The sequence below is a fragment of the Babylonia areolata genome, chromosome 35 (genome assembly GCF_041734735.1).
Source record: "Babylonia areolata isolate BAREFJ2019XMU chromosome 35, ASM4173473v1, whole genome shotgun sequence".
Classification (NCBI taxonomy): domain Eukaryota; kingdom Metazoa; phylum Mollusca; class Gastropoda; order Neogastropoda; family Buccinidae; genus Babylonia; species Babylonia areolata.
Genome location: NC_134910.1, coordinates 16210235 through 16233015, shown reverse-complemented (window position 1 = coordinate 16233015; position 22781 = coordinate 16210235). Strand labels below are relative to the sequence as shown.

The 22781-nt window shown below is 42.6% G+C and overlaps 1 protein-coding gene across 8 annotated transcripts in view; it reads right to left on the bottom strand.

The window, feature by feature from the left end:
• Positions 1–22781, bottom strand: part of LOC143277845 (coronin-2B-like) — an 83365-nt gene that overhangs the window by 7541 nt on the left and 53043 nt on the right. For 2 of the 8 annotated variants that reach the window (XM_076582762.1, XM_076582761.1), the window contains 6 exons: positions 20643–20756; positions 17427–17483; positions 14763–14962; positions 13444–13555; positions 10791–11021; positions 2372–2479 (listed from right to left, as the gene is read on the bottom strand). In XM_076582762.1, the coding sequence (XP_076438877.1) occupies positions 2372–2479; positions 10791–11021; positions 13444–13555; positions 14763–14962; positions 17427–17483; positions 20643–20756 (822 nt within the window). The remainder of the gene's footprint in view (positions 1–2371; positions 2480–10790; positions 11022–13443; positions 13556–14762; positions 14963–17426; positions 17484–20642; positions 20757–22781) is intronic. The other 6 variants (XM_076582764.1, XM_076582765.1, XM_076582763.1 and 3 more) reach the window with 6 other exon arrangements.

The following is a 22781-nucleotide window of genomic DNA, read 5'->3' as shown; positions in this document are numbered from 1 at the left end:
CACACAACAACAACACATCGCTTCCTTCTTTTTCTTCATTGTCTTCTCCTTATAAGGAGACAACAACACATCCCTTCTTTTTTCTTCATTGTCTTCTCCTTATAAGGAGACAACAACACATCCCTTCTTTTTTCTTCGTTGTCTTCTCCTTATAAGGAGACAACAACAATACATCCCTTCTTTTTTCTTCGTTGTCTTCTCCTTATAAGGAGACAACAACACATCCTTTCCTTCTTTTCCTTAGTTGTCTTCTCCTTATAAGGAGACAACAACAACACATCCCTTCTTTTCCTTCGTTGTCTTCTCCTTATAAGGAGACAACAACAATACATCCCTTCTTTTTTTCTTCGTTGTCTTCTCCTTATAAGGAGACAACAACACATCCTTTCCTTCTTTTCCTTAGTTGTCTTCTCCTTATAAGGAGACAACAACAACACATCCCTTCTTTTTTTCTTCGTTGTCTTCTCCTTATAAGGAGACAACAACAACACATCCCTTCTTTTCCTTCATTGTCTTCTCCTTATAAGGAGACAACAACAACACATCCCTTCTTTTCCTTCGTTGTCTTCTCCTTATAAGGACACAACAACAATACATCCCTTCTTTTTTCTTCGTTGTCTTCTCCTTATAAGGACACAACAACAATACATCCCTTCTTTTTTCTTCGTTGTCTTCTCCTTATAAGGAGACAACAATAATACATCCCTTCTTTTTCCTTCATTGTCTTCTCCTTATATGGAGACAACAACAACACATCCCTTCTTTTTTTCTTCGTTGTCTTCTCCTTATAAGGAGACAACAACAACACATCCCTTCTTTTCCTTCGTTGTCTTCTCCTTATAAGGACACAACAACAATACATCCCTTCTTTTTTCTTCGTTGTCTTCTCCTTATAAGGAGACAACAACAATACATCCCTTCTTTTTTCTTCGTTGTCTTCTCCTTATAAGGAGACAACAATAATACATCCCTTCTTTTTCCTTCATTGTCTTCTCCTTATATGGAGACAACAACAACACATCCCTTCTTTTTTTCTTCGTTGTCTTCTCCTTATAAGGAGACAACAACAACACATCCCTTCTTTTTTTCTTCGTTGTCTTCTCCTTATAAGGAGACAACAACAACAATACATCCCTTCTTTTTCTTCGTTGTCTTCTCCTTATAAGGAGACAACAACAACAAAAAGGGTAGAAAAAAAAAGATAAACAAAAAACCAAACAAACAAACAAAAAAAAGGGGGGGGGGGGGGCTTGCTGACACTCAATCAATCTGAATCATTTCAAATTCCTTCCATCACCTCAGTCCTGGGTGGAGAATAAAATATAAATAAATAAAACAAAAGCATAAAAGTAAAACACACAAAGGAAAGAACAACACACAAAGAAGAAAAAAAAGGTAAGTAACAAAAAAGGCAAATATATGCCCAACAAAATTATTCAATAATATGCACATATGAAAAAAAAATCTAACGCAAGGTGGAAAACCCACATACCTGTAACTGAGCACGCACTGCGAAGAGGAAAAAGAAACCACAGAGCTAGCGCCAAGCACTACTGTTAGTGTTACGATGCAGTACCACAGACAAAGCCCCAACAGCCAACACAAACCAAACCACTACCCAACACCACAGGACAGACACCCCCCCACAGCTGAAGCCACTACTCCAGAGATGTGTGCACATCCATGTTTCCATGCCCTGGATGTGCTCATGGTATTACAGTGAAGCACACACACACACATCAATACAGGCAGATATAAGTATATTATACGTGCATGCACAGACAGTACACAGAGAACAGTTTGGCCAGTGAGTGACTACAAGGTGGGCCATAGCGAACACACCACTTCAGTGACAGCTCACATGTACCCAGCAAATGCAAGTTTCACATGTAAAAAAAAGAAATAGAAGAAAAAAAAAATCCACACATACAGTTATGCGTCAAAGTGAAAAGCAGATCCAGACATATGTGCACATACTTTCACATACACCCACCCATCTCTTTTTGTTTTTACAAAACACACACATACATCTTTATTCACACTCCCTCTCATGGACAGACTGGAAGAACAGGCCATGCCTAAAATGCTAATGCTTGAATGAAAACATTTAGAGTTGTGAGTTCAGTTGTCTCTCTCACACACACAAAGCTGAAAGTTCCGTCATCATATAATATTCTCAGCTTTTTTCTTTTCTTTTTTTTTTGTGCCATCCAACTCATTTCTTTCAAACATCATTCATCATCCTTTTGTATCAGGATCTCCATACCCACCACACACCCCTCTAACCCCATCCCCAACACACACACACACACACACACACACACACACACACACACACACAGGCAGCAGAGCAAACCGACGAAGCACATACCTCCGGAACGGAGTCCGGCAGAGGGGGACTGGCAGCCTGAGAGTGCGACACAGTCTGCGGTGAGAGCTGGGGTGGGGGAGGGTGCCAAGTTTTACGGATGTGGATTGTCTAGGTGGCGCCACAACAGAGATACACACACACACACATACACACATGTTGCAAGCCCATGGAAACGGTGTGACCAGAAAACAACGAAGGTGAGACGGACGTGTTTGCAACTGCTGGGGTGTACTGACACCTGCTGTTGTACACACTGCTGTGAGCACAAATAACATGCAGAGAGGTACAAATATGTGTGCGCGCGCACACACACACACACACACACACACAAACACACACACACACACATTCACACACAAGCATTCATACATGCCTGCACAAGCACATTTATATTTTGGCTCACTAATCATACACACAGCACACATGCCAAATACGCACACCAACACACACATGCCAATGCATATGTATATGACATACATAAGCATGTGCACACATACACCAGAACCTCTCATTCACCAGCACACACACACACACACACACACACACACACACACACACACACACAACCCCCCCATCCCCCACCCACAACCAACAATGCACATATTCAAACAAACAACAGTGCAAGCTGGTATGCAAGTGACATTTGGAAACAATGCTCAGAAAAAGCAGGCAAGATAACACACACACACACACACACACACACACACACACACACACACACGTAATTTCATTCAAGCCATCCAGTGAATTAACACTTATATAGACAAGGACAGACATACCAACGGAGAATTAAGAGCTTCTGAATGTATCCACCATTCCTTTCAGATTTCATCTGACCAGAACACTATGCTTCTGTTTCAGCAAAACCAAATAAAAAAAACAACAGGAAGAAATCAATAAAGCTTGGTGTTTTGTGTACTACGCTTGACTTGCAGCCCAAGAAGATACTACAAAGGTTTTGTCATCATAAAATGATGCTACAAAGGTTCTGTCATAAAATGATGCCATAAAGATTTTGTCAGCATAAAAAGATGCTACAAAGGTTCTGTCATCATAAAATGATGCTACAAAAGTTCTGTCAGCATAAAAAGATGCTACAAAGGTTCTGTCATCATAAAATGATGCTACAAAGGTTTTGTCAGCATAAAAAGATGCCATAAAGATTTTGTCAGCATAAAAAGATGCTACAAAGGTTTTGTCATCATAAAAAGATGCTACAAAGGTTCTGTCATCATAAAATGATGCTACAAAGGTTTTGTCAGCATAAAAAGATGCTACAAAGGTTATGTCATCATAAAATGATGCTACAAATGTTTTGTCATCATAAAAAGATGCTATAAAGGTTTTGTCAGCATAAAAAATGCAACAGAGGTTTTGCCATCATAAGAAGATGCTACAAAGGTTTTGTCAGCATAAAAAGATGCTACAAAGGTTCTGTCATCATAAAATGATGCTACAAATGTTTTGTCATCATAAAAAGATGCTACAAAGGTTTTGTCAGCATAAAAAATGCAACAGAGGTTTTGCCATCATAAAAAGATGCTAACAAGGATTTGCCAGAGTATGAAGACACCACAAAAGTTTTTCCAGAGTATGAAGACACCACAAAAGTTTTGCCAGAGAAAGACTTTCTAATCTTTTGAAAGCTAACAATGTCTCAGCACAGCAAGAAAAACTGTCTGCACAAACACCTCCACCCCGGCACAAAGGATTTAAGGAAACCTGACAGCAAGAGTAAGCACATTTTGCCCAAGAAGTGCTAAGGCATCGAATCCTGATTAATCAATCCAGTTTTTCAACTCTTCGACTGAGTGTAAACAATGAAGGAAGGGACATAACTCTTGAGAAATACCGGACAACTGACCTGATAAAAGGCTGGGCGCACTTTCTCTTTTTGCAAGTTTTGTTTTTCATCCTATCCAGAAAGCCATGTTTCACTAGTCAGCAAGTATTAAACAAACCATCCAAATTGTGTACAGTTCTTTTGGTCCTGACAATAGCATTCAGAGACAACAGAGCACCAACCGAAAGGTGAAGCAGTACGTACAATCTTCTATAACTGTCATTCTTTCAGTTTTATATCATCTCAAAATTACTTCTATGACTCCTCAGGTGGAAAAGATTGCATAAACTGTAATTCTTGCAGTACTGAAAGGGGCAAAGACTGCGCACAAACAAGAATATTATGCATCAGCAAAATGAACCCTCACAAAAACAAACAAATCATGTCAAACAAATAGTAAAGAGTGGTAACTCTCTCCATTCACAAGGTACACAACTTCAAGTCAGTGCTGCTTACGCTACCGATTCAGCAAGCACACAGGTAAATAAAACGTACATTGGAACAAACCCATCCACTTCCTCAAAAAACTGAGTTAAAGATAAAGCAGAGATTTCAATAGTTTCCCGACATTAGATCTCTGAACTGAGCAAACAAAAAACAAAACAAAGCAAAACAAAAAAACAAGAAAAAAAAGAAAAACAGATTAAAAAGTTTAGAAGCAAAGGGAACCAAAATGAACCTTAAGTTTTCCAACCAAGGAAAGAATCTGAATGACATGCCTGAGGGTAAAAAAGGAAATCTTGTTTGGAAAAAAAAACGAAGAAGAAAAGTCGTGCAAATAAAAAGCACTAGCAACAAATTCTTCAAAAAAAGACTGAAAAAGAATGATTATATCATTGAGTTTTATAATGGTGGCCAATGTCCAACATGTGTGCAGGTGGGTGTGCATTTGCATTAATTTTGTCTAAACCTATCTATATCCAAAACATGGAGCAATGTGCCTCGCTCGATATTACTATGGCTCTTTACCACCTTCCTTTGTAGTATACAGTGATATATATTTCCACATATCTATCTGTCTATCTATATATATATATATATAATATTGTATGTGTGTGTGCATGTGTGTGTGTGTGCCCTAAACGTTTTTAGCTGTTTTTTGTTTTTGTTAATATTTCTTAGCATAATCTTGCCAGGAATGGACAAACATTCAGAAGTTCTGCCAGCACAGAGACAACTAAATGATAAAGTAATAAATCACAATTCTAAAAATATATATATTTAAAGAAAAAATGAAAAAGAAATGAAAACAGAAGAAGAAATAACGAGAAAAGGACTCCACAAGCAACACGACAGAAAAACATAAATGACACTGCACAGCTTACAATGAAGGAAGTAAGTCAACACATGAACACATACAAGTCGGGAAGGGACATCTGGAAACCCACCTAGCATGGAAAAATTCAGCTTAAATGAAATGTCACTGAAAAGGACAAGATGCAGCAAAACACTGACGGAATTTTCGTAATTCAGGGATTAGCAGAAAATGACATACAGGGTCTGCTGCCAGGTGTGTGTGGGCTGGGGGGTGGGGGTGGGGGAGGAACGAGGGGGAAGGAGAGCAGCACAGAGAAATCATGCCAACCAATGGATGACAACGATTATCACAAAGTGAAACTACAGAACAGCTGCGCTGCATGAACAGGGGAGGGGAGGGGGCTGCCACAACAGTGACCATGGTGACCACAACAAGGATACATTGACACACAGCACGTAGCAGGCATCGCAAAGGCAAATGAATAAAATGACAGAAAGTGAAAGTGGTTTCGCCAATTCTTCAAATTCAGTCAGTCCTTCAACTGAACCAGTTCTTCTTCCGTCTGCAATGCTGAGCTGTCCCTGTCCCCTTCCTTTTTCTTTTTTTTTTTTTTGGATTTATTTTTTTTAAATAAGAAAATGGTTGCATTAATTCATTTCAATCATTTCTTCAACTGAACCAGTTCTTCCATCTGCCACATTAAAATGTCCTGTCCTGTTCCTTTTTTAAAATGAAAATGGTTTCATCAATTCTTCAACTGAGTCAGTTCTTTTATTTAACACGTTCAACTGCCCTGTCCCATTCCTCCTTGTAAGAAAACGATTGCATGAATTTATTTCAAATCCATTCTTCAACTGAATCACTTCTTCCGCTTGCTACATTCAACTGCCCCTGCCCCTGTCCCTGTCCTTGCCTCTTCCCCTTCCCCTGCCCCTGTCCTTGCCTCTTCCCCTTCCCCTGCCCCTGTCCTTGCCTCTTCCCCTGTCCTTGCCCCTTCCCCTGTCCCTTCCCCTGTCCTTGCCTCTTCCCCTGTCCTTGCCCCCTCCCCTGTCCCTTCCCCTGTCCTTGCCTCTTCCCCTGTCCTTGCCTCTTCCCCTGTCCTTGCCCCCTCCCCTGTCTCTTCCCTTGCCTCTTCCCCTGTCCCTTCCCCTGTCCTTGCCTCTTCCCCTGTACCTGCCCCTGTACCTGCCCCTGTCCCTGTACCCTGCCCCTGTACCCTGCCCCTGTACCTGTTCCTATCCCTGCCCCTGTACCCTGCCCCTGTACCTGCCCCTGTTCCTATCCCTGTCCCTGTACCCTGCCCCTGTTCCTATCCCTGTACCTGTACCCTGCTCCTGTCCCTGTACCTGCCCCTGTACCTACTCCTGTCCCTGCCTGTCCCTTCCCTGTACCTGTCCCTGTACCCTGCCCCTGTCCCGTCCCTGTACCCTGCCCCTGTCCCTGTCCCGTCCCTGTACCCTGCCCCTGTCCCTGTACCATGCCCCTTCCCCTGTCCTTGCCTCTTTCCCTGTCCTTGCCACTTCCCCTGTCCCTTCCCCTGTCCTTGCCCCTTCACCTGTCCCTTCCCGTCCCTGCCCCTTTCCCTGTCCTTGCCCCTTCCCCTGTCCTTGCCTCTTCCCCTGTCCCTGCCCCTTCCCCTGTCCCTTCCGCTGTCCTTGCCTCTTCGCCGTCCCCTTTCCCTGTCTGTCCCTACCCCTGTACCCTGCCCCTACTCCTGTCCCTGCCTGTCCCTTCCCTGTCCCTTCCCTGTACCTGCCCCTGTACCCTGTCCCTGCCCCTGTCCTTGCCCCTGTACCTGTACCCTGCCCCTGCCCCTGTACCTGTCCCTGCCCCTGTCCCTGCCCCTGTCCCTGTACCCTGCCCCTGTACCCTGCACCCTGCCCCTGCCCCTGTACCTGTCCCTGTACCCTGTCCCTGCCCCTGTACCCTGCCCCTGTCCCTGTACCCTGCCCCTGTACCCTGCCCCTGTTCCCTGCCCCTGTACCTGTCCCTGTACCTGTACCCTACCCCTGTCCCTGTACCCTGCCCCTGTACCCTGCCCCTGTACCATGCCCCTGTACCCTGTCCCTGTACCATGCCCCTGTACCCTGCCCGTCCCTGTACCTGCCCCTGTCCCTGTACCCTGCCCCTGTACCTGCCCCTGTACCGTGCCCCTGTACCCTGCCCGTCCCTGTACCTGCCCCTGTACCTGTCCCTGTACCCTGTCCCTGTACCCTGCCCGTCCCTGTACCTGCCCCTGTACCCTGCCCCTGTCCCGTCCCTGTACCTGTCCCTGTACCCTGTCCCTTCCCTGTACCTGTACCCTGCCCCTGTCCCTTCCCTGTACCCTGCCCCTGTACCCTGCCCCTGTCCCTTCCCTGTACCCTGTCCCTGTACCCTGCCCCTTCCCTGTACCCTGTCCCTGTACCTTCCCTGTACCCTGTCCCTGTACCCTGCCCCTGTCCCTTCCCTGTACCTGTCCCCTGCCCCTTCCCTGTACCTGTCCCCTGCCCCTGTCCCTTCCCTGTACCTGTCCCCTGCCCCTTCCCTGTACCTGTCCCCTGCCCCTGTCCCTTCCCTGTACCCTGCCCCTGTCCCTGTACCCTGCCCCTGCCCCTGCCCGTCTTCTCTTTGGAAAACCATTCTCTCCCTTCCCTCCAAGCTGCTCACTCAACTGAAGTGTCTTCATTTCAGTAACGCATCGAAAACATGGGAAGTGATGGCCGTGTGGTCGTTCACCCAACTAACAAGTGCCCACAAGTTCAAGCCCCACACATACCAATATTTGTAACCCCCCATCCCATCCCCTTGACCTTGAGTGGTGGTCTGAGTGCTAGCCTTTTCGATGAGATGATAAACCTGGGTCCTGTGCACAATGTTTACTTGGCACACGTTTAAGACCCCACACCAAGAAAAGGGGTGTCCCCAGCAAAAATTCTTTGGAAAAATCTATTTTGACAAAGTAAAACACGTACACTGCAAACAAAACAAAAAAAACAAGGAAAAAAAGAAAGGTGTCTGTGCACAAAAGTGACATACTCTCCCCCTGGGGAGAGCAGCCCGAATTTCATACAGATACATCTGTTGTGACAAAAATGTAACACAACTAAACGTGTGTCTTAAGCATACCAAAAAAAAACCCCAAATTACCCCCAAAACAATGCCTTTTTAGTTATTGTATTGTATTGTACTGTACTGCATTGCATTGTATTTCACTGTATTGTGCTGCACAGCAATGTGTTAGATTGCATTGTTTATATTATATTGCATAGTACTCCACAGCACTGTATTGTATTGCATTGCACAGCATTGTATTGCACTGCACTGCGTAGCATTGTATTGTACTGCACCGTACAGCATTGTATCGTATTGCATTGCACAGCATTGTATTGCATTGCACTGCACAGCATTGTATCATATTGCATTGCACAGCATTGTATTGCATTGCATTGCACAGCATTGTATTGTACTGCACTGCACAGCATTGTATTGCATTGCACTGCACAGCATTGTATTGTACTGCACCGTACAGCATTGTATCGTATTGCACTGCACAGCATTGTATTGCACTGCACAGTATTGTATTGTATTGCATTGCACAGCATTGTATCGTACTGCACTGTACAGCATTGTATTGTACTGCACTGTACAGCATTGTATTGTACTGCACTGTACAGCATTGTATCGTATTGCATCGCACAGCACTGTATTGCACTGCACTGCGTAGCATTGTATTGTACTGCACTGTACAGCATTGTATCGTATTGCATCGCACAGCACTGTATTGCATTGCACTGTACAGCATTGTATTGTACTGCACTGTACAGCATTGTATCGTATTGCATCGCACAGCACTGTATTGCACTGCACTGCGTAGCATTGTATTGTACTGCACTGTACAGCATTGTATCGTATTGCATCGCACAGCACTGTATTGCACTGCACTGCGTAGCATTGTATTGTACTGCACTGTACAGCATTGTATCGTATTGCATCGCACAGCACTGTATTGCATTGCACTGTACAGCATTGTATTGTACTGCACTGTACAGTATTGTATTGTATTGCATTGCACAGCATTGTATTGTATTGCATTGCACTGCACAGCATTGTATTGTACTGCACTGCACAGCATTGTATCATATTGCATTGCACTGCACTGCACTGCACAGCATTGTATCATATTGCATTGCACTGCACAGCATTGTATCATATTGCATTGCACGGCACGGCACTGCACAGCATTGTATCGTATTGTATTGTATTGTATTGTATTGTATTGTAACTCTCACTGTCACAACAGATTTCTCTGTGTGAAATTTGGTCTGCTCTCCCCAGGGAGATTCCGTCACCACAGTGCAGCGTCACCCATACACCGTTCGCTTTTTTCCCGTCTGCAAATGCACTCGCTTTCCTATGAAAATGGATTTTTCAATAGAATTTTGCCAGGGACAACCCTTCATGTTGCCATGGGATCTTTTACATTGCTAAATGCATGCTGGACACAGGACCTCGATTATCATCTCATCCAAATGACTGGCATCCTGACCTGGCATGTGTGGGATTCGATCCCACACCCTCAGAATCTCTCACTTTCAAGGCGATTGTGTTACCACTAGGCCGCCACTACACAGACTTTCCAGCTGAAGGCAGACAGGACATGGACAGTGGTCATCATCACAATACACCTGTTAATGCTGAACCCAATACAGGTTCTATATGTGTGGCTGCATCGTATGATATGTAGATATATTACAATTTTCAAGGGATAGAGCACACCACTGTCAAAGCCACAGGATTCATTTTCTTTTAGAAAATGTACAACAAGAAAACAAAAGTTTTTAAAAAGGATATATAAATAACAGTCTCTCTAAAACACCACCACAAACAGCCAGTTAAGCAGATGGAGCTTTTTCTTTCAAGTCCCAGGGGATGTTTATTAAGTGATATGTGTGTGCTCTGTCTCGAAAACTATTAGAAAAGATAATCATACTGTTGTAAGCAGACAAGGACAGGAATAGGATATACTGATACTGGCACAGGAGATGAGAGAGATGAGTATGAACGGGCTGCTGCAGTTATTCAGATTAGATCAAGGGGGAAACACCCTGACCTGAGACAAAGGGATCAACAGGAACAATGAGATCAACAGAGAAGTTACATGATAAGGAGAAACAGATGAAGCAGAACCATTCAGACATTCCCCAGTGATACAGTATACTACGCATGGGCGACCATACAAGATGAGAATACACAACCCTCTCAGGTGACTACATCTTATTCCAACCCACGACCTCATACATTACCCACAAACAGGCAGCACCAGTGACTCAACTTACGTTCGAGGTTGGCGATTCTGTTTCCCCAAGTGTCACTTTCATGCAACTATTGTGTGCCGCCGCTGATGACGACGACGGTGACCCTGACCCTATTGTCAGTGACCGGGTCACAGGTCGTCGGGTACGACCCGTGGAGACGCTCTCGCTATTGGGCTTTGAGGAGGCTGTGAAGGCCTGCCTCCGACTGTGAACGGACTGAAGCACTGACGGCGACTGACGTGACGGGGAATGCTGGGATAGAAAGAAATGACGGTGCTCATAACCCACCCAGCCATGTGTCTTCAAACTGTCACAACAAGAAGGAAAAAAAACAAAAGAGGCCAGGCCTTCGAGGCTCCTGACCAACTCCATTTTCATTCAACACAGAAATCATAGTATAGACGGCTAAAAAAAAAAAAAAAAAGGGGGGGGGCGGGGGGCTGCGGGGGGGGGGTTAAGTGGTGAGGGGGGGTAGGGGTGGGAGCCACTGCACAGCAGACCACCTTACAACAGAACATCTTTAACTGGCACCTGGCTGTAACCTTGACCCTTGAACTCTATCCTCAACTTTGAAAGGGTTAAGTTTCTGCCATCGATGACCACTATTCTGAGATTTATGAAGACTGGATGGAAAATTCAAGCTCTAACATTTTTCCATTATGCCAAGTTGTGACTTTGAAACTTGGACCCTCCTGACCATGAATCTCTGAGGATTCTTTGCTCTCAATGTGACCAGCCATGGTTCCCAGCATATAACAAAGACCTCGTCTTTCTTGTATCAACAAGCTTTTTTGCTTACATCAAAACATCCCATGCTGTGACCTTGACCATTGAACTCTGACCTCTTATTTCAAAAGAGATCATGCTGTCACCAAGGGCAGTAACAACACCAAGTTTGATGAAAGACGGATGAAGGATCTGAGCTCTACTGTGTTTGTGTTTTCTTTCTTACTTTGATAAAGAGATGACCAGAAAGGTCTCACTGAAAACCAACATCACATGAAGTTTACCCTATTTCGCCTTTCGGCAGCGAGAAAAGGCTAACATTAAAGTTTACCAGGGACACACATACACAGCTGAGACACCATTATTACACTGACTCACTTTGTTTACACATGTGTCAAAAACAAGGAAATTCAACTCTTGAAGTGTCCTTTATTTTATAATAAGATTTTTTTTCCAAGCATAAAAGAGATAAAGCCAGGAATCCCAAATCCATATCACACCAGAAAACATTCTGCATCCAATGCCAGAAAATGTGCACTATGGCAGTTGTTCTACAGACATAAACTAGAAGAACACAATGCAAAAGTCAACAGTGTGTGTGGAAATTTTCATGCAAGTTGGTTCTGTGTATTGTTATTTTTCTAACCTTCTGACCAACATAATTTCCAGTCAGATTAATAAAGATGCAATGAAGTTTATTGTATTCTACTGTTCTGTACTGTACTGTACTGACTTGTATTGTATTGTATTGTATTGTATTGTATTGTATTGTATTGTATTGTATTGCATTGTACTGTATTGAACTGTATTGTATTGTATTGTATTGTATTGTATTGTATTGCATAGCACTGTACTGTTCCATCATCAGAGTTTTCTCCCTTCTTCATACTGCTGTCTAGCACTTAGTGTGATTGATGGTACAGACCTGGTTCTATTTTTTATTCCTTGTTGAATGCCTTTGAATTTATAAAAAAATAACAACAACAACAACGACAACAAAACCCAAAAAAAACAACTATACATCATGATGGAAATTCTCCTTATCTGTTTTTAAATTTAATATTTGCTGTGGGTTTCAGTCTATCTTCTGTATGTAATCCTCATGAAGCTGGGTTTTTTTAATGATTATGTCAGGGGCAGGTGGGTCCAGAAGTTACGCAGCATGTTCACATTTCTATGTACTGTGTTAACTGGACATCTAACAAAGGAAAGAAGGAAAGGAAACTGGCATGATTTCATAAAGACAGCAGAAGCAAGCTATGCAACTACAGAGTCATCAGGAAAGGGCTGTGGTCGGAATAAAACACGGACCTACCTGGAACCCCTTACACACTAGTGGGGCACTGCAGCACATTGCTGAAGACTCACCCGACAAGCTGACTGCCTTAGAGATGCTCACCAAACCTGACGCACACCCCAGCGTGCGAGTCACACACCAACACACTACAGCTCCAGACAGGTCCACTAGCACACAGCCAGCTGTGTCACAGATTAAAACTCACCTCAGGACCTCATTTTTAATCTGCCTCTATTTCCGTGCTTGGGGTAAGTCCCTGTCAAGGTCTTCTGTGTCAGCAGATTCATGGGAGTCTTTCATTGGAGAGACGTGATGGTGGTCTCCACTCTGAGGGAAACGCCCATTTAATCTGGCTCAACGACTAAGAAATTATTGTTGTAAGTACGGGGCTTAGTAGCTGGTATCCCATGAACATTTAATCAGAACAGGCAGCACTGAACATCACTGAAGTGACTCAGCAGCAGTGCAGGGTCTCCTCTGCTATGTGGCCTCCTGGAAACAACGCTACTAGTTCCCTGTGGACTGCCGGCGCAGTGACAGACAAACCTGGGTGTGTCTGTGTAAGGGGCACTTGGAGTGAGTGGCGTGTGAGTAATGCTACTGAAACAGAGCATGAGGGGGCAGCAAAGAAAACAACAACACACCACTGACCTCTGAGTCTGATGCAGACACACCGTTGGTAGAGGGTTCAGCACCAGGGGGCGTTATCTTCTTCTCCTCCGCATTCACTGATGAACTGACGGACGAAGCGGAAGAGACACCACTAGGAATAAAAAAAAATTAAAAAGAGAAAGAAGAAAGTGAGACAGACAGGGAGAGAGAGGGAGATAACAATAATGTTAATGAATCTGTTCTGTGAAGGAAGTGGAATAAGCATGTATGCTTCTTTACATACAGCCCTCCAGGCAAAATAGAAAAAGAAAAATTCAAAATGATCAAGACAATTATGGAGAGTGAATAAGAGAGAGAGAGAGAGAGAGAGACAGACAGACAGACAGAGACAGAGACAGAGATCAAAATCAAATCTTTTTTTTTTATTGAGGGAAAAGGACTAAGCTCACAATTCGTCCTACCCTCATAAAAGAAAATCTTTAAATTAGTCTGGTGAATACAAGAAAAAAGAAAAGGGGGAAGGAAAAGGTTAAGTGTGCTGACACTCTAAGAGAGTGAGAAAGAGTGATCAAGTTGTCAACCACTTGCATAGATTCTAATTTGAAAAAGAAAAACGCCCATTCCACCCTATGACTGCTGCTGCAGAGTATGTTTGTCAGCGAAGGTTTGATGAGATAGGGTTATGGTTAAATGAAACGAAACAAAATGAAATTTATTTCAATATATATGATCAAAAAATTTATTTCAAGAGAGAAGTGGAATCAGCATTACTACTTTTTTTCTTTTTTTTTTTTTTTTTACATCCAGCCCTTTGGGCAAAACAACAACAACAAACTAAAAACAATAACAACAACAAACAGAAAAAATCTCTCTCTCTCTCTCTCTCTCCCCCTCCAACACTCACGGAATAACCACAATGTCCTCGTTCAGATTCAAATGCGTGATGTTTTTCAGTGACACAGGCACTGACACACCCACCAACCTCCACACACCCACCCACACACACAAAACACACACAAACACACACACACATACAAACACCCACCACCACCCACACCCACACACACAAACCCACACTCACACTATCCCCCTCTCCCTCCAACACTCATGGAATAACCACAATCAGACATAGGCGACTGATGTTTTTTAGTGACAAAGGCACTGACACACACTCCCTCTCCCTCTCTCTCGAGGGGCCATGGCCTTATGAATAAACCATCTCAATCTCAATCTCTCTCTCTCTCTCTCTCTCTCTCTCTCTCTCTCTCTCCCTCTCTCTCGAGGGGCCATGGCCTTATGAATAAACCATCTCAATCTCAATCTCTCTCTCTCTACCCCCCTCCCCCTCCAACACTCACGGAATAACCACAATGTCTTCGTTCAGACTCAAACGCTTGATGTTTTTCAGCGACGCGGGTTCACTGGTGGCCGAGGGCTCGTGGCGCCTATAGCGCACGCCTGCGTCGTTCTGCTGTGCACGCCCCCCTGGTGGCTCCCTCTGTCTGCGGTCCACTGCTCGGTACGTGGTGATGGTGGGGGGGTGCTGGAGTGGCCCGTCCTGTCAGCACACATTTGCGCACGTGTATTCAAAATGCATGATGTTTGAAAAAAAAAACAAAAAAAACACACACATACCATCATATATATGCATGTGTATATAAATACACATTGTTAGAAAACAACAAAAAACACATGCATCAACATACATGTGTTCAAAACACACACCCAGAGTTCTGACTTTGCATGCACATCCATGTATACGTGCACATACAAACACTTACATGAATGACACATCACACACCCATGCACATGTACAAATACATGCACTGAGAAAAAAAAAGCAGCCACTGGTACACATACAAATTAATACACACACCAAAAAACAACAACAAAAAACATGCATGCATAAACATACAAAAATACACACATATCTGCAACAATGAATGCCTGCACACACACACACCCACACACACACACATACACACACACATACACACACACGTCATATATACATATATATCTATTTCCATACTTATATAAATGTGCGTGTGTGTGTGTGTGCACTCATACATGTGTGTGTGTGTGTGTGCATTGTGTGCATGCATGCGTACACACATGCGTGTGTGCATATAATACAAATACCCACAAAAGACACTGCATTCAAATGAAGTCATTCATTTCAATGCTAACTCTCTCTCTCTCTCTCTCTCTCTCTATATATATATATATATATATATATATATATATATATATAATTATATATATATATAGAGAGAGAGAGAGAATGAGAGATAGGTGTGTGAGTGTGTGTGTGTGTGTGTGTGTGTGTGTGTGTGTGTGTGTATAAAGCAAGCAAACAGAACTAACAAAGACAGACAAACACACCAAAACAACACTGACACTGACACACATCCAAAAACCCATGCTCAAATGACATACACCGTTATCTCTCTGACTCCCTCTCTTTTCACCCCGCTGAGAAAGGTGGCAGAATAGTCAAGACACTCAGCTACCAATACAGTGAGTCCGTGAGGGTGTGGGTTCGAATCCTGCTCTTGCCCTTTCTCCCAAGTTTGGCTGTCTAGTCTTTTGGATGAGATGATAAACCTAGGTCCCATATACAGCACGCACTTGGCGCACTGAAAAAGAACCCATGGCAACAAGAATGTTGTCCTCTGTCGGAATTCTGCAGAAGAAATCCACTCTGACAGGTTCACAAAATATATATGCATGCATTCAAGTCCTAAGTGCACTGGGTTATGCTGCTGGTCAGGCATCTGTGGTGTAGGGTATATGGATTTGCCTGAATGCAGTGATGCCTCCTTGAGAAACTGAAACTGAAACTGAAACTTACCTCACTGAACCCAAAGTTACATGACACACAGCAAACCACTATGAGACCAAAGAAAAAGTAAAGAGACTGGAGAAAAGAGAAGAAAAAGAGAACACTCAGAAAGACTGCTGTTTCTTTGTTGTGTTGGTTTTTCCTGTGGCTGTGCATGTCTCGTCACTATTTCTACATACAGAAGGCTACCAAAAAATAAAGAAAGAATGACAGAATACATCTGAAAATAAAACAGACAGAAAGTGCCAAAGACAGGAAGAAAAAAAAAAGAAATAAAGAACAAAGAAACCCCCAGAAACGGAGTATGGCTGCCTAAATGGCAGGGTAAAAATGGTCATACATGTAAAAGCCCATCTGTACACACTCAGCTTACATCACAGACTGACACAAGCCGGACCAACAGCAAACTGAAAGGTGTATAAAGAATGGTTTCTCTGTATTATCAATGGTTTCTCCATTGCAATAGGAAATCAATTACAGCTTAGTCTTTCATGAAGGACTATGACTCAAACTAGGAGGCAAAATTGCACTGGCTCTTAGTGCTGCAGCCTTGGGAGCTAGTTGGGCTTTGGGAACCATCCTAATGCCAACTGTACTAAAACCCTCTTGCCTGAATGAGTGGGGATGTAACTTGGGCAAGACACTCTCCGCTATAATAAAATTCGAGCCCAGATAGTCAGGACAGCAGTTGCCTCTTCTGCCGTTCTGATGGTCATAGTCGGACATGACTGACTATCATTAAAAAACAGATTCCAGTGAACAGGGATGTTGCAGCCCATGGACGCAGAAGAAGAAGGAAGAAAGATCCAAACAAGGAAAAGAGAATAAAAGAAGAAAGAAAGAAAGAAAGAGAAGGAAGAAAGAAGAATAAAAGAAATAAAAATAAGAAATAAGTGTTAAAAAAGAGCAAGATTTTTTTTTTTAATCAAGAAGAAAGAAACAGTTTTTTAAAAACTTAGAAGAAACAAAAAACAGAAACAAAATGAAAAAAAAGAAAGAAAGTCAGAGAAAGAGGAAAAAAAAAGAATAAAGAGAAAGAAAGAGACACAGAGAGAGAGAGAGGAGAGAGAGAGAGAGAGAGAGAGAGAGAGAGAGAGAGAGAGAGGAGAGAGAGAGAGAGAGAGAGAGAGAGAGAGAGAGAGAGAGAGAGACAGAGAGAGAGAGAAACACAAATCACCTGTTTCTGCACAGCCTTGGAGGTGGTGATCTGAGGTGAATTTGCAACTGAACCATCCTACACAAACAACCACATTTGTTGTAAAGTTGCTACTGAACCATCCTACACAAACAACCACACTTGTTGTAAAGTTGCTACTGAACCATCCTACACAAACCACCACACTTGTTGTAAAGTTGCTACTGAACCATCCTACACAAACCACCACACTTGTTGTAAAGTTGCTACTGAACCATCCTACACAAACAACCACATTTGTTGTAAAGTTACAAGCAATTTCTTATCTATTTTTTACTGGCATTACCATTCCTATCATTGTTGTGCTTGTCATTAATCTCTGTGTTGCTATGACAACTGTCATCATCATTACTATCATCACTGTCATCATCATTACTATCATCATCATACATTACAATGATGATTATTTGATTATGTAGATGGCATAATCAGCAGTGACACTACCACAACAAGAACAGAAAAAGGTAGCAGAATGCTTAAGATGCTTTAGAATCGGGGTTCAAATCTCAGTCTCGCCCTTTTTCCAACATAAGAATGGAAAATCAAGCTAAGTGTCTAGTCATTCAAATGAGACGATAAACCGAGGCCACTTGTGCAGCAAGAACTTGTCGCACTGAAAAAGAACCCACGGCAACATCAGTGTTGTCCTCTGGCAAAATTCTGCATATTATGAAATCCACTCTAATGGGTACACAAATGTATAAGCATGCACTCAAGGCCTGACTAAGTGCACTGGGTTACGCTGCTGGTCAGGTATCTGCCTAGCAGATGATGTGTAGCGTATATGGATTTGTCCGAACATAGTGACCGAGTAACTGAAACCAATGAAGGGAAGATAATGATACCTTCACAGTTTTATGATGATCATGATGCTAAGTACGAGGATAAATTGCTTTTTCTCAAAAAGAATGAATCTTTATGTCATGCAACAACCACATAAAGTTTTTAATTATCATTATTGTGAAAAAAAACCAACAAATTTTACTACACACACACACACACACACACACACACAAACACACACACACATATACACACAAACTTTTTTTTCTGTTGTTGTTGAGGGGGATAGAGGGATTAAGTTGTTATTTTACTTCATTCTGATATCATTAAATATATGACCAAATTAAAGTATGAACCACAGACAACAAAAGTATAACAAAATATGAATCACAGATAAAACAATAAAAACATGCAAACAAAAATATTTTTTTCAAAAATCAGAGATGAACTATCACGATACCATAAACATAATAAACATTTGAAGAAAGCCTACAGCACACAAAATCATCCACATTTGTAACATTTGCACTAACACTTGCTGGATATGAGCCATGCAAACACACACCTGCATACAGAAAACACCTAACAATTCCACTTGGTGTTGAAATCAGACAAATACATCACTCAACCCTTTTGAGCTTTTTCTTTTCAGGGAGTTGTTCAGGGCTGTGCTATGTGTCACTGTGTATAAAAATGAACACTAGAAATCCAGAGGCAGGGGCTACCAAGCCAGCTGATGCTCTTCCTATGCAGGTCCCTCTGCTTACCTTATCAGTGTTTGTCACATCAAAAGGAGGAGTTTGTATTATACTCCATGTTTGGTGTTTACATATACTTACCATGTCAAACTGATGCAAACTAGGCCTATGGTTTGCTCTGTTTGGCCAAATTTCGCGCGGCTAACAGTGAAAAGACGCCCCTCTTAGTCTGGCCCGCTCTTAGCCAATCAAACGCCTTTAACAGCTATAAGCGCTGAATCTTCCTTTGGCCAAGGCTCTCCACGCCATCTTGTCAGGTTTTCGCTCTGTCTCGTCTAACGCTTTTTTTGGCTATTAAGCGTTGTCATTTGGCCTTATTTTGTTGTATGCGGCTTGCATGTATATTGTGCTTACATACTAATAATGCTAATAACAATGGGTATTTATACTGCACTCCATCTCCATTGCACAGAGGTCCAAAGCATGGACAATTACCATCAATTAGGGAAAAATGGTTACGGAAATTAACAACACAGGCACTATAATCAAATAGAAAGTAGCAAACTGTTCCAGAATTGGCAGTCTGATCGGTTCTTACTTCTGCTGCCAATGAAATTCTGAAACTGAATTCTTTTTTTCTCCTCTTTTTTTTTTTTTTTTTTTTTCCTCAACAACAAATGAATGAAAATAAATTACAAAATGAGTTTGTGGCATTTGGAGCAAAGAAAGACCAACAAATGAACAAGCATCAAATCACCACCTACTATGCCCAAAACTGACGACGATAATCGCCCAGTCGCAGCCAGCATTCCCTTGGAGTCACAGCCGCCACCACATCCCTACAGTGACATCAACGACGCAGACAAGAACTGACCCTAAGCAAAGAAGTAGATGGGAAATGTGGGAAATGGAAACAGAGGCCGACGGGCGCCATAGCCGAATGGTTAAAGCATTGGACTTTCGATCTGAGGGTCCCAGGTTCAAATCACGGTGACGGCGCCTGGTGGGTAAGGGTGGAGATTTTTACGATCTCCCAGGTCAACATATGTGCAGACCTGCCAGTGCCTGAACCCCCTTCGTGTGTATACGCAAGCATAAGATCAAATAAGCACGTTAAAGATCCTGTAATCCACGTCAGCATTCGGTGGGTTATGGAAACAAGAACATACCCAGCATGCACACCCCCGAAAGCGGAGTATGGCTGCCTACATGGCGGGGTAAAAACGGTCATACACGTAAAAAGCCTACTCACGTATATACGAGTGAACGTGGGAGTTGAAGCCCATGAACGCAGAAGAAGAAGAAGAAGAAGAAGAAGAAACAGAGGCCATCCTGAGAGCAGGAGACTAGGGAGAGGGGGTTGGGGGGGGAAGTGATGGTCAGTATTTTCTCCCCTCCACTAGACCTTGAGTGGTGGCCTGGATGCTAATCATTCGGATGAGACAATAAGCTGAGGTCCCGTGTGCAGCATGCACTTAGTGCACATTAAAGAACCCACGGCAACAAAAGGGTTGTTCTTGGTTAGAAAAAAAACTTCAATTGGAAAACATATAAAAGTTGCAGGCAGAAAAAAAGGGTGATGCTCTCAGTGTAGCGACAAGCTCTCCCTGAGGAGAGCAACCTGGATTCACTCCAAGAAATCTGTTGTGAAAAAAAAAAAAAAAGAGAAATACAAATACAAATACGAAAGACAACTGACCCAGAGTTCCAGACTCACCAGCACAGAGACGAGGATTGGTTCCCGGTTCTGTCCAGAGATCCACTCGTCGGCTTGCAGCGAGGGGATGGTGCTAGCTGTCGGCGGGAACACGTCCTCTTGGAAACAGTCAGACTGTACACACACCATGTCTTTGAAACACACTGTGCTGTGTCGTGTGTCAGACTGTGCAACACACCATGTTTTTTTAACGCACTGTGCTGTGTCATGTGTCACACCATGTCTTTTTAACATGCTGTGGTGTGTACTGTGTCAGACTGTACACACACCATGTCTTTTTAACATGCTGTAGTGTCGCATGTCAGACTGTAACATTTCTTTTTAACACAATAACATGTAGTGTGTCAGACTGTAACACACTATGTCTTTAACACGCTGTGGTGTGTAGTGTGTCAGACTGTTACATACCATGTCTTTTTTTACACAATATAATGTGTAGTGTGTCCGACTTTACAAACATCATGTCTTGTTCATGTGCTGTGGTGTGTAGTGTGTCAGACTGTAACATACCATGTCTTTTTGACACAATGTAATGCGTAGTGTGTCAGACTTTACACATGTCATGTCTTGTTCATGTGCTGTGGTGTGAAGTGTGTCAGACTGTAACACACCATGTCTTTTTGACATGACGTAATGTGTAGTGTGTCAGACTTTACATACATCATGTCATGTTCATGTGCTGTGGTGTGTAGTGTTGGACAATAATGTGGAGAGTAACATGTGTGCTTTGCCGTGTTGTTAGCACTGCATGTGTTCACGGTGTGTTCTGTGTGTGAAATTTGATAGCGTTCGCATTTTCTTAGAAAGCGCTAAGAGCTCTGCAAAAGCGTGACAGGGGTGTACCATTGAAACATTTCATCATCAGCAGTCCCTACATGCCGTCTTGCCAAAGACCACAACAGCAACAAAAAACATAGAACATTAAGGGCAGCCTGAAGTCAAATAACATGGTGGGCAATTTGAAGTTTCAGACCAGTGATTCCTCATCAAACCAATATTCCTATCAAGATAAAAACAAAAAACAAAATCCAGCCATCTACCTTGCATCTTGATAATGAAAAATGTTGCCAGCAGGCAAGAGTAAAAAAATAAATAAATAAATAAGGGCAAGCCTTCATGGCTCACATGTGACTAGCAGCACAACAACAGCAAAACTGAAAACGCCAGTGTTGGAGGGGTAAGGGGGAGGAGAGAGTTACCAGTACATACACATAACAAACCCAATCATATTTTTGCTCACCACTGGAAACAAATATTAGTCAAACCAAAAGATGTGTGCTGGAAAAGGAGCAATTCTATCCTTAAGCTGCACACTTCAACTGGCACTCCACTGTTCTACAACCATAACATATTTCAATTTTTTTGACAATTCAAAAACAAAATCACTAAATACATTTTTGGACATCATTTTGATAACCACTCCTGACAATTCCACTTCTTTCTGCGGATAAGACGTGTCCTCCCTCTCCAAACAGAGCAGACTGAAGGTTCATCACCACTGTAGTATTCTGTCATCACTAATCTTTATCTGAAGTATTCTGTCACCACCAAACTTTATCTGAAGTCTTCTGTCACCACCAAACTTTATCTGAAGTCTTCTGTCACCACCAAACTTTATCTGAAGTATTCTATCACCAACAATCTTTATCTAAAGTATTCTACCACCACCAAACTTTATCTGAAATCTATCACCACCAAACTTTATCTGAAATCTTCTATCACCACCAATCTTTATCTGAAGTCTTCTGTCACCACCAAACTTTATCTGAAGTATTCTATCACCACCAAACTTTATCTGAAGTCTTCTGTCACCAACAAACTTTATCTGAAGTATTCTACCACCACCAATCTTTATCTGAAGTATGCCCTCATCACAAATCTTTATCTGAAGTCTTCTGTCACCACCAAACTTTATCTGAAGTATTCTACCACCACCAATCTTTATCTGAAGTATTCTATCACCAACAATCTTTATCTGAAGTCTTCTATCATCACCAACCTTTATCTGAAGTATTCTATCACCAACAATCTTTATCTGAAGTCTTCTATCATCACAAATCTTTATCTGAAGTATGCCCTCATCACCAATCATTATCTGAAGTATTCTATCATCACCAACCTTTATCTGAAGTATTCTAT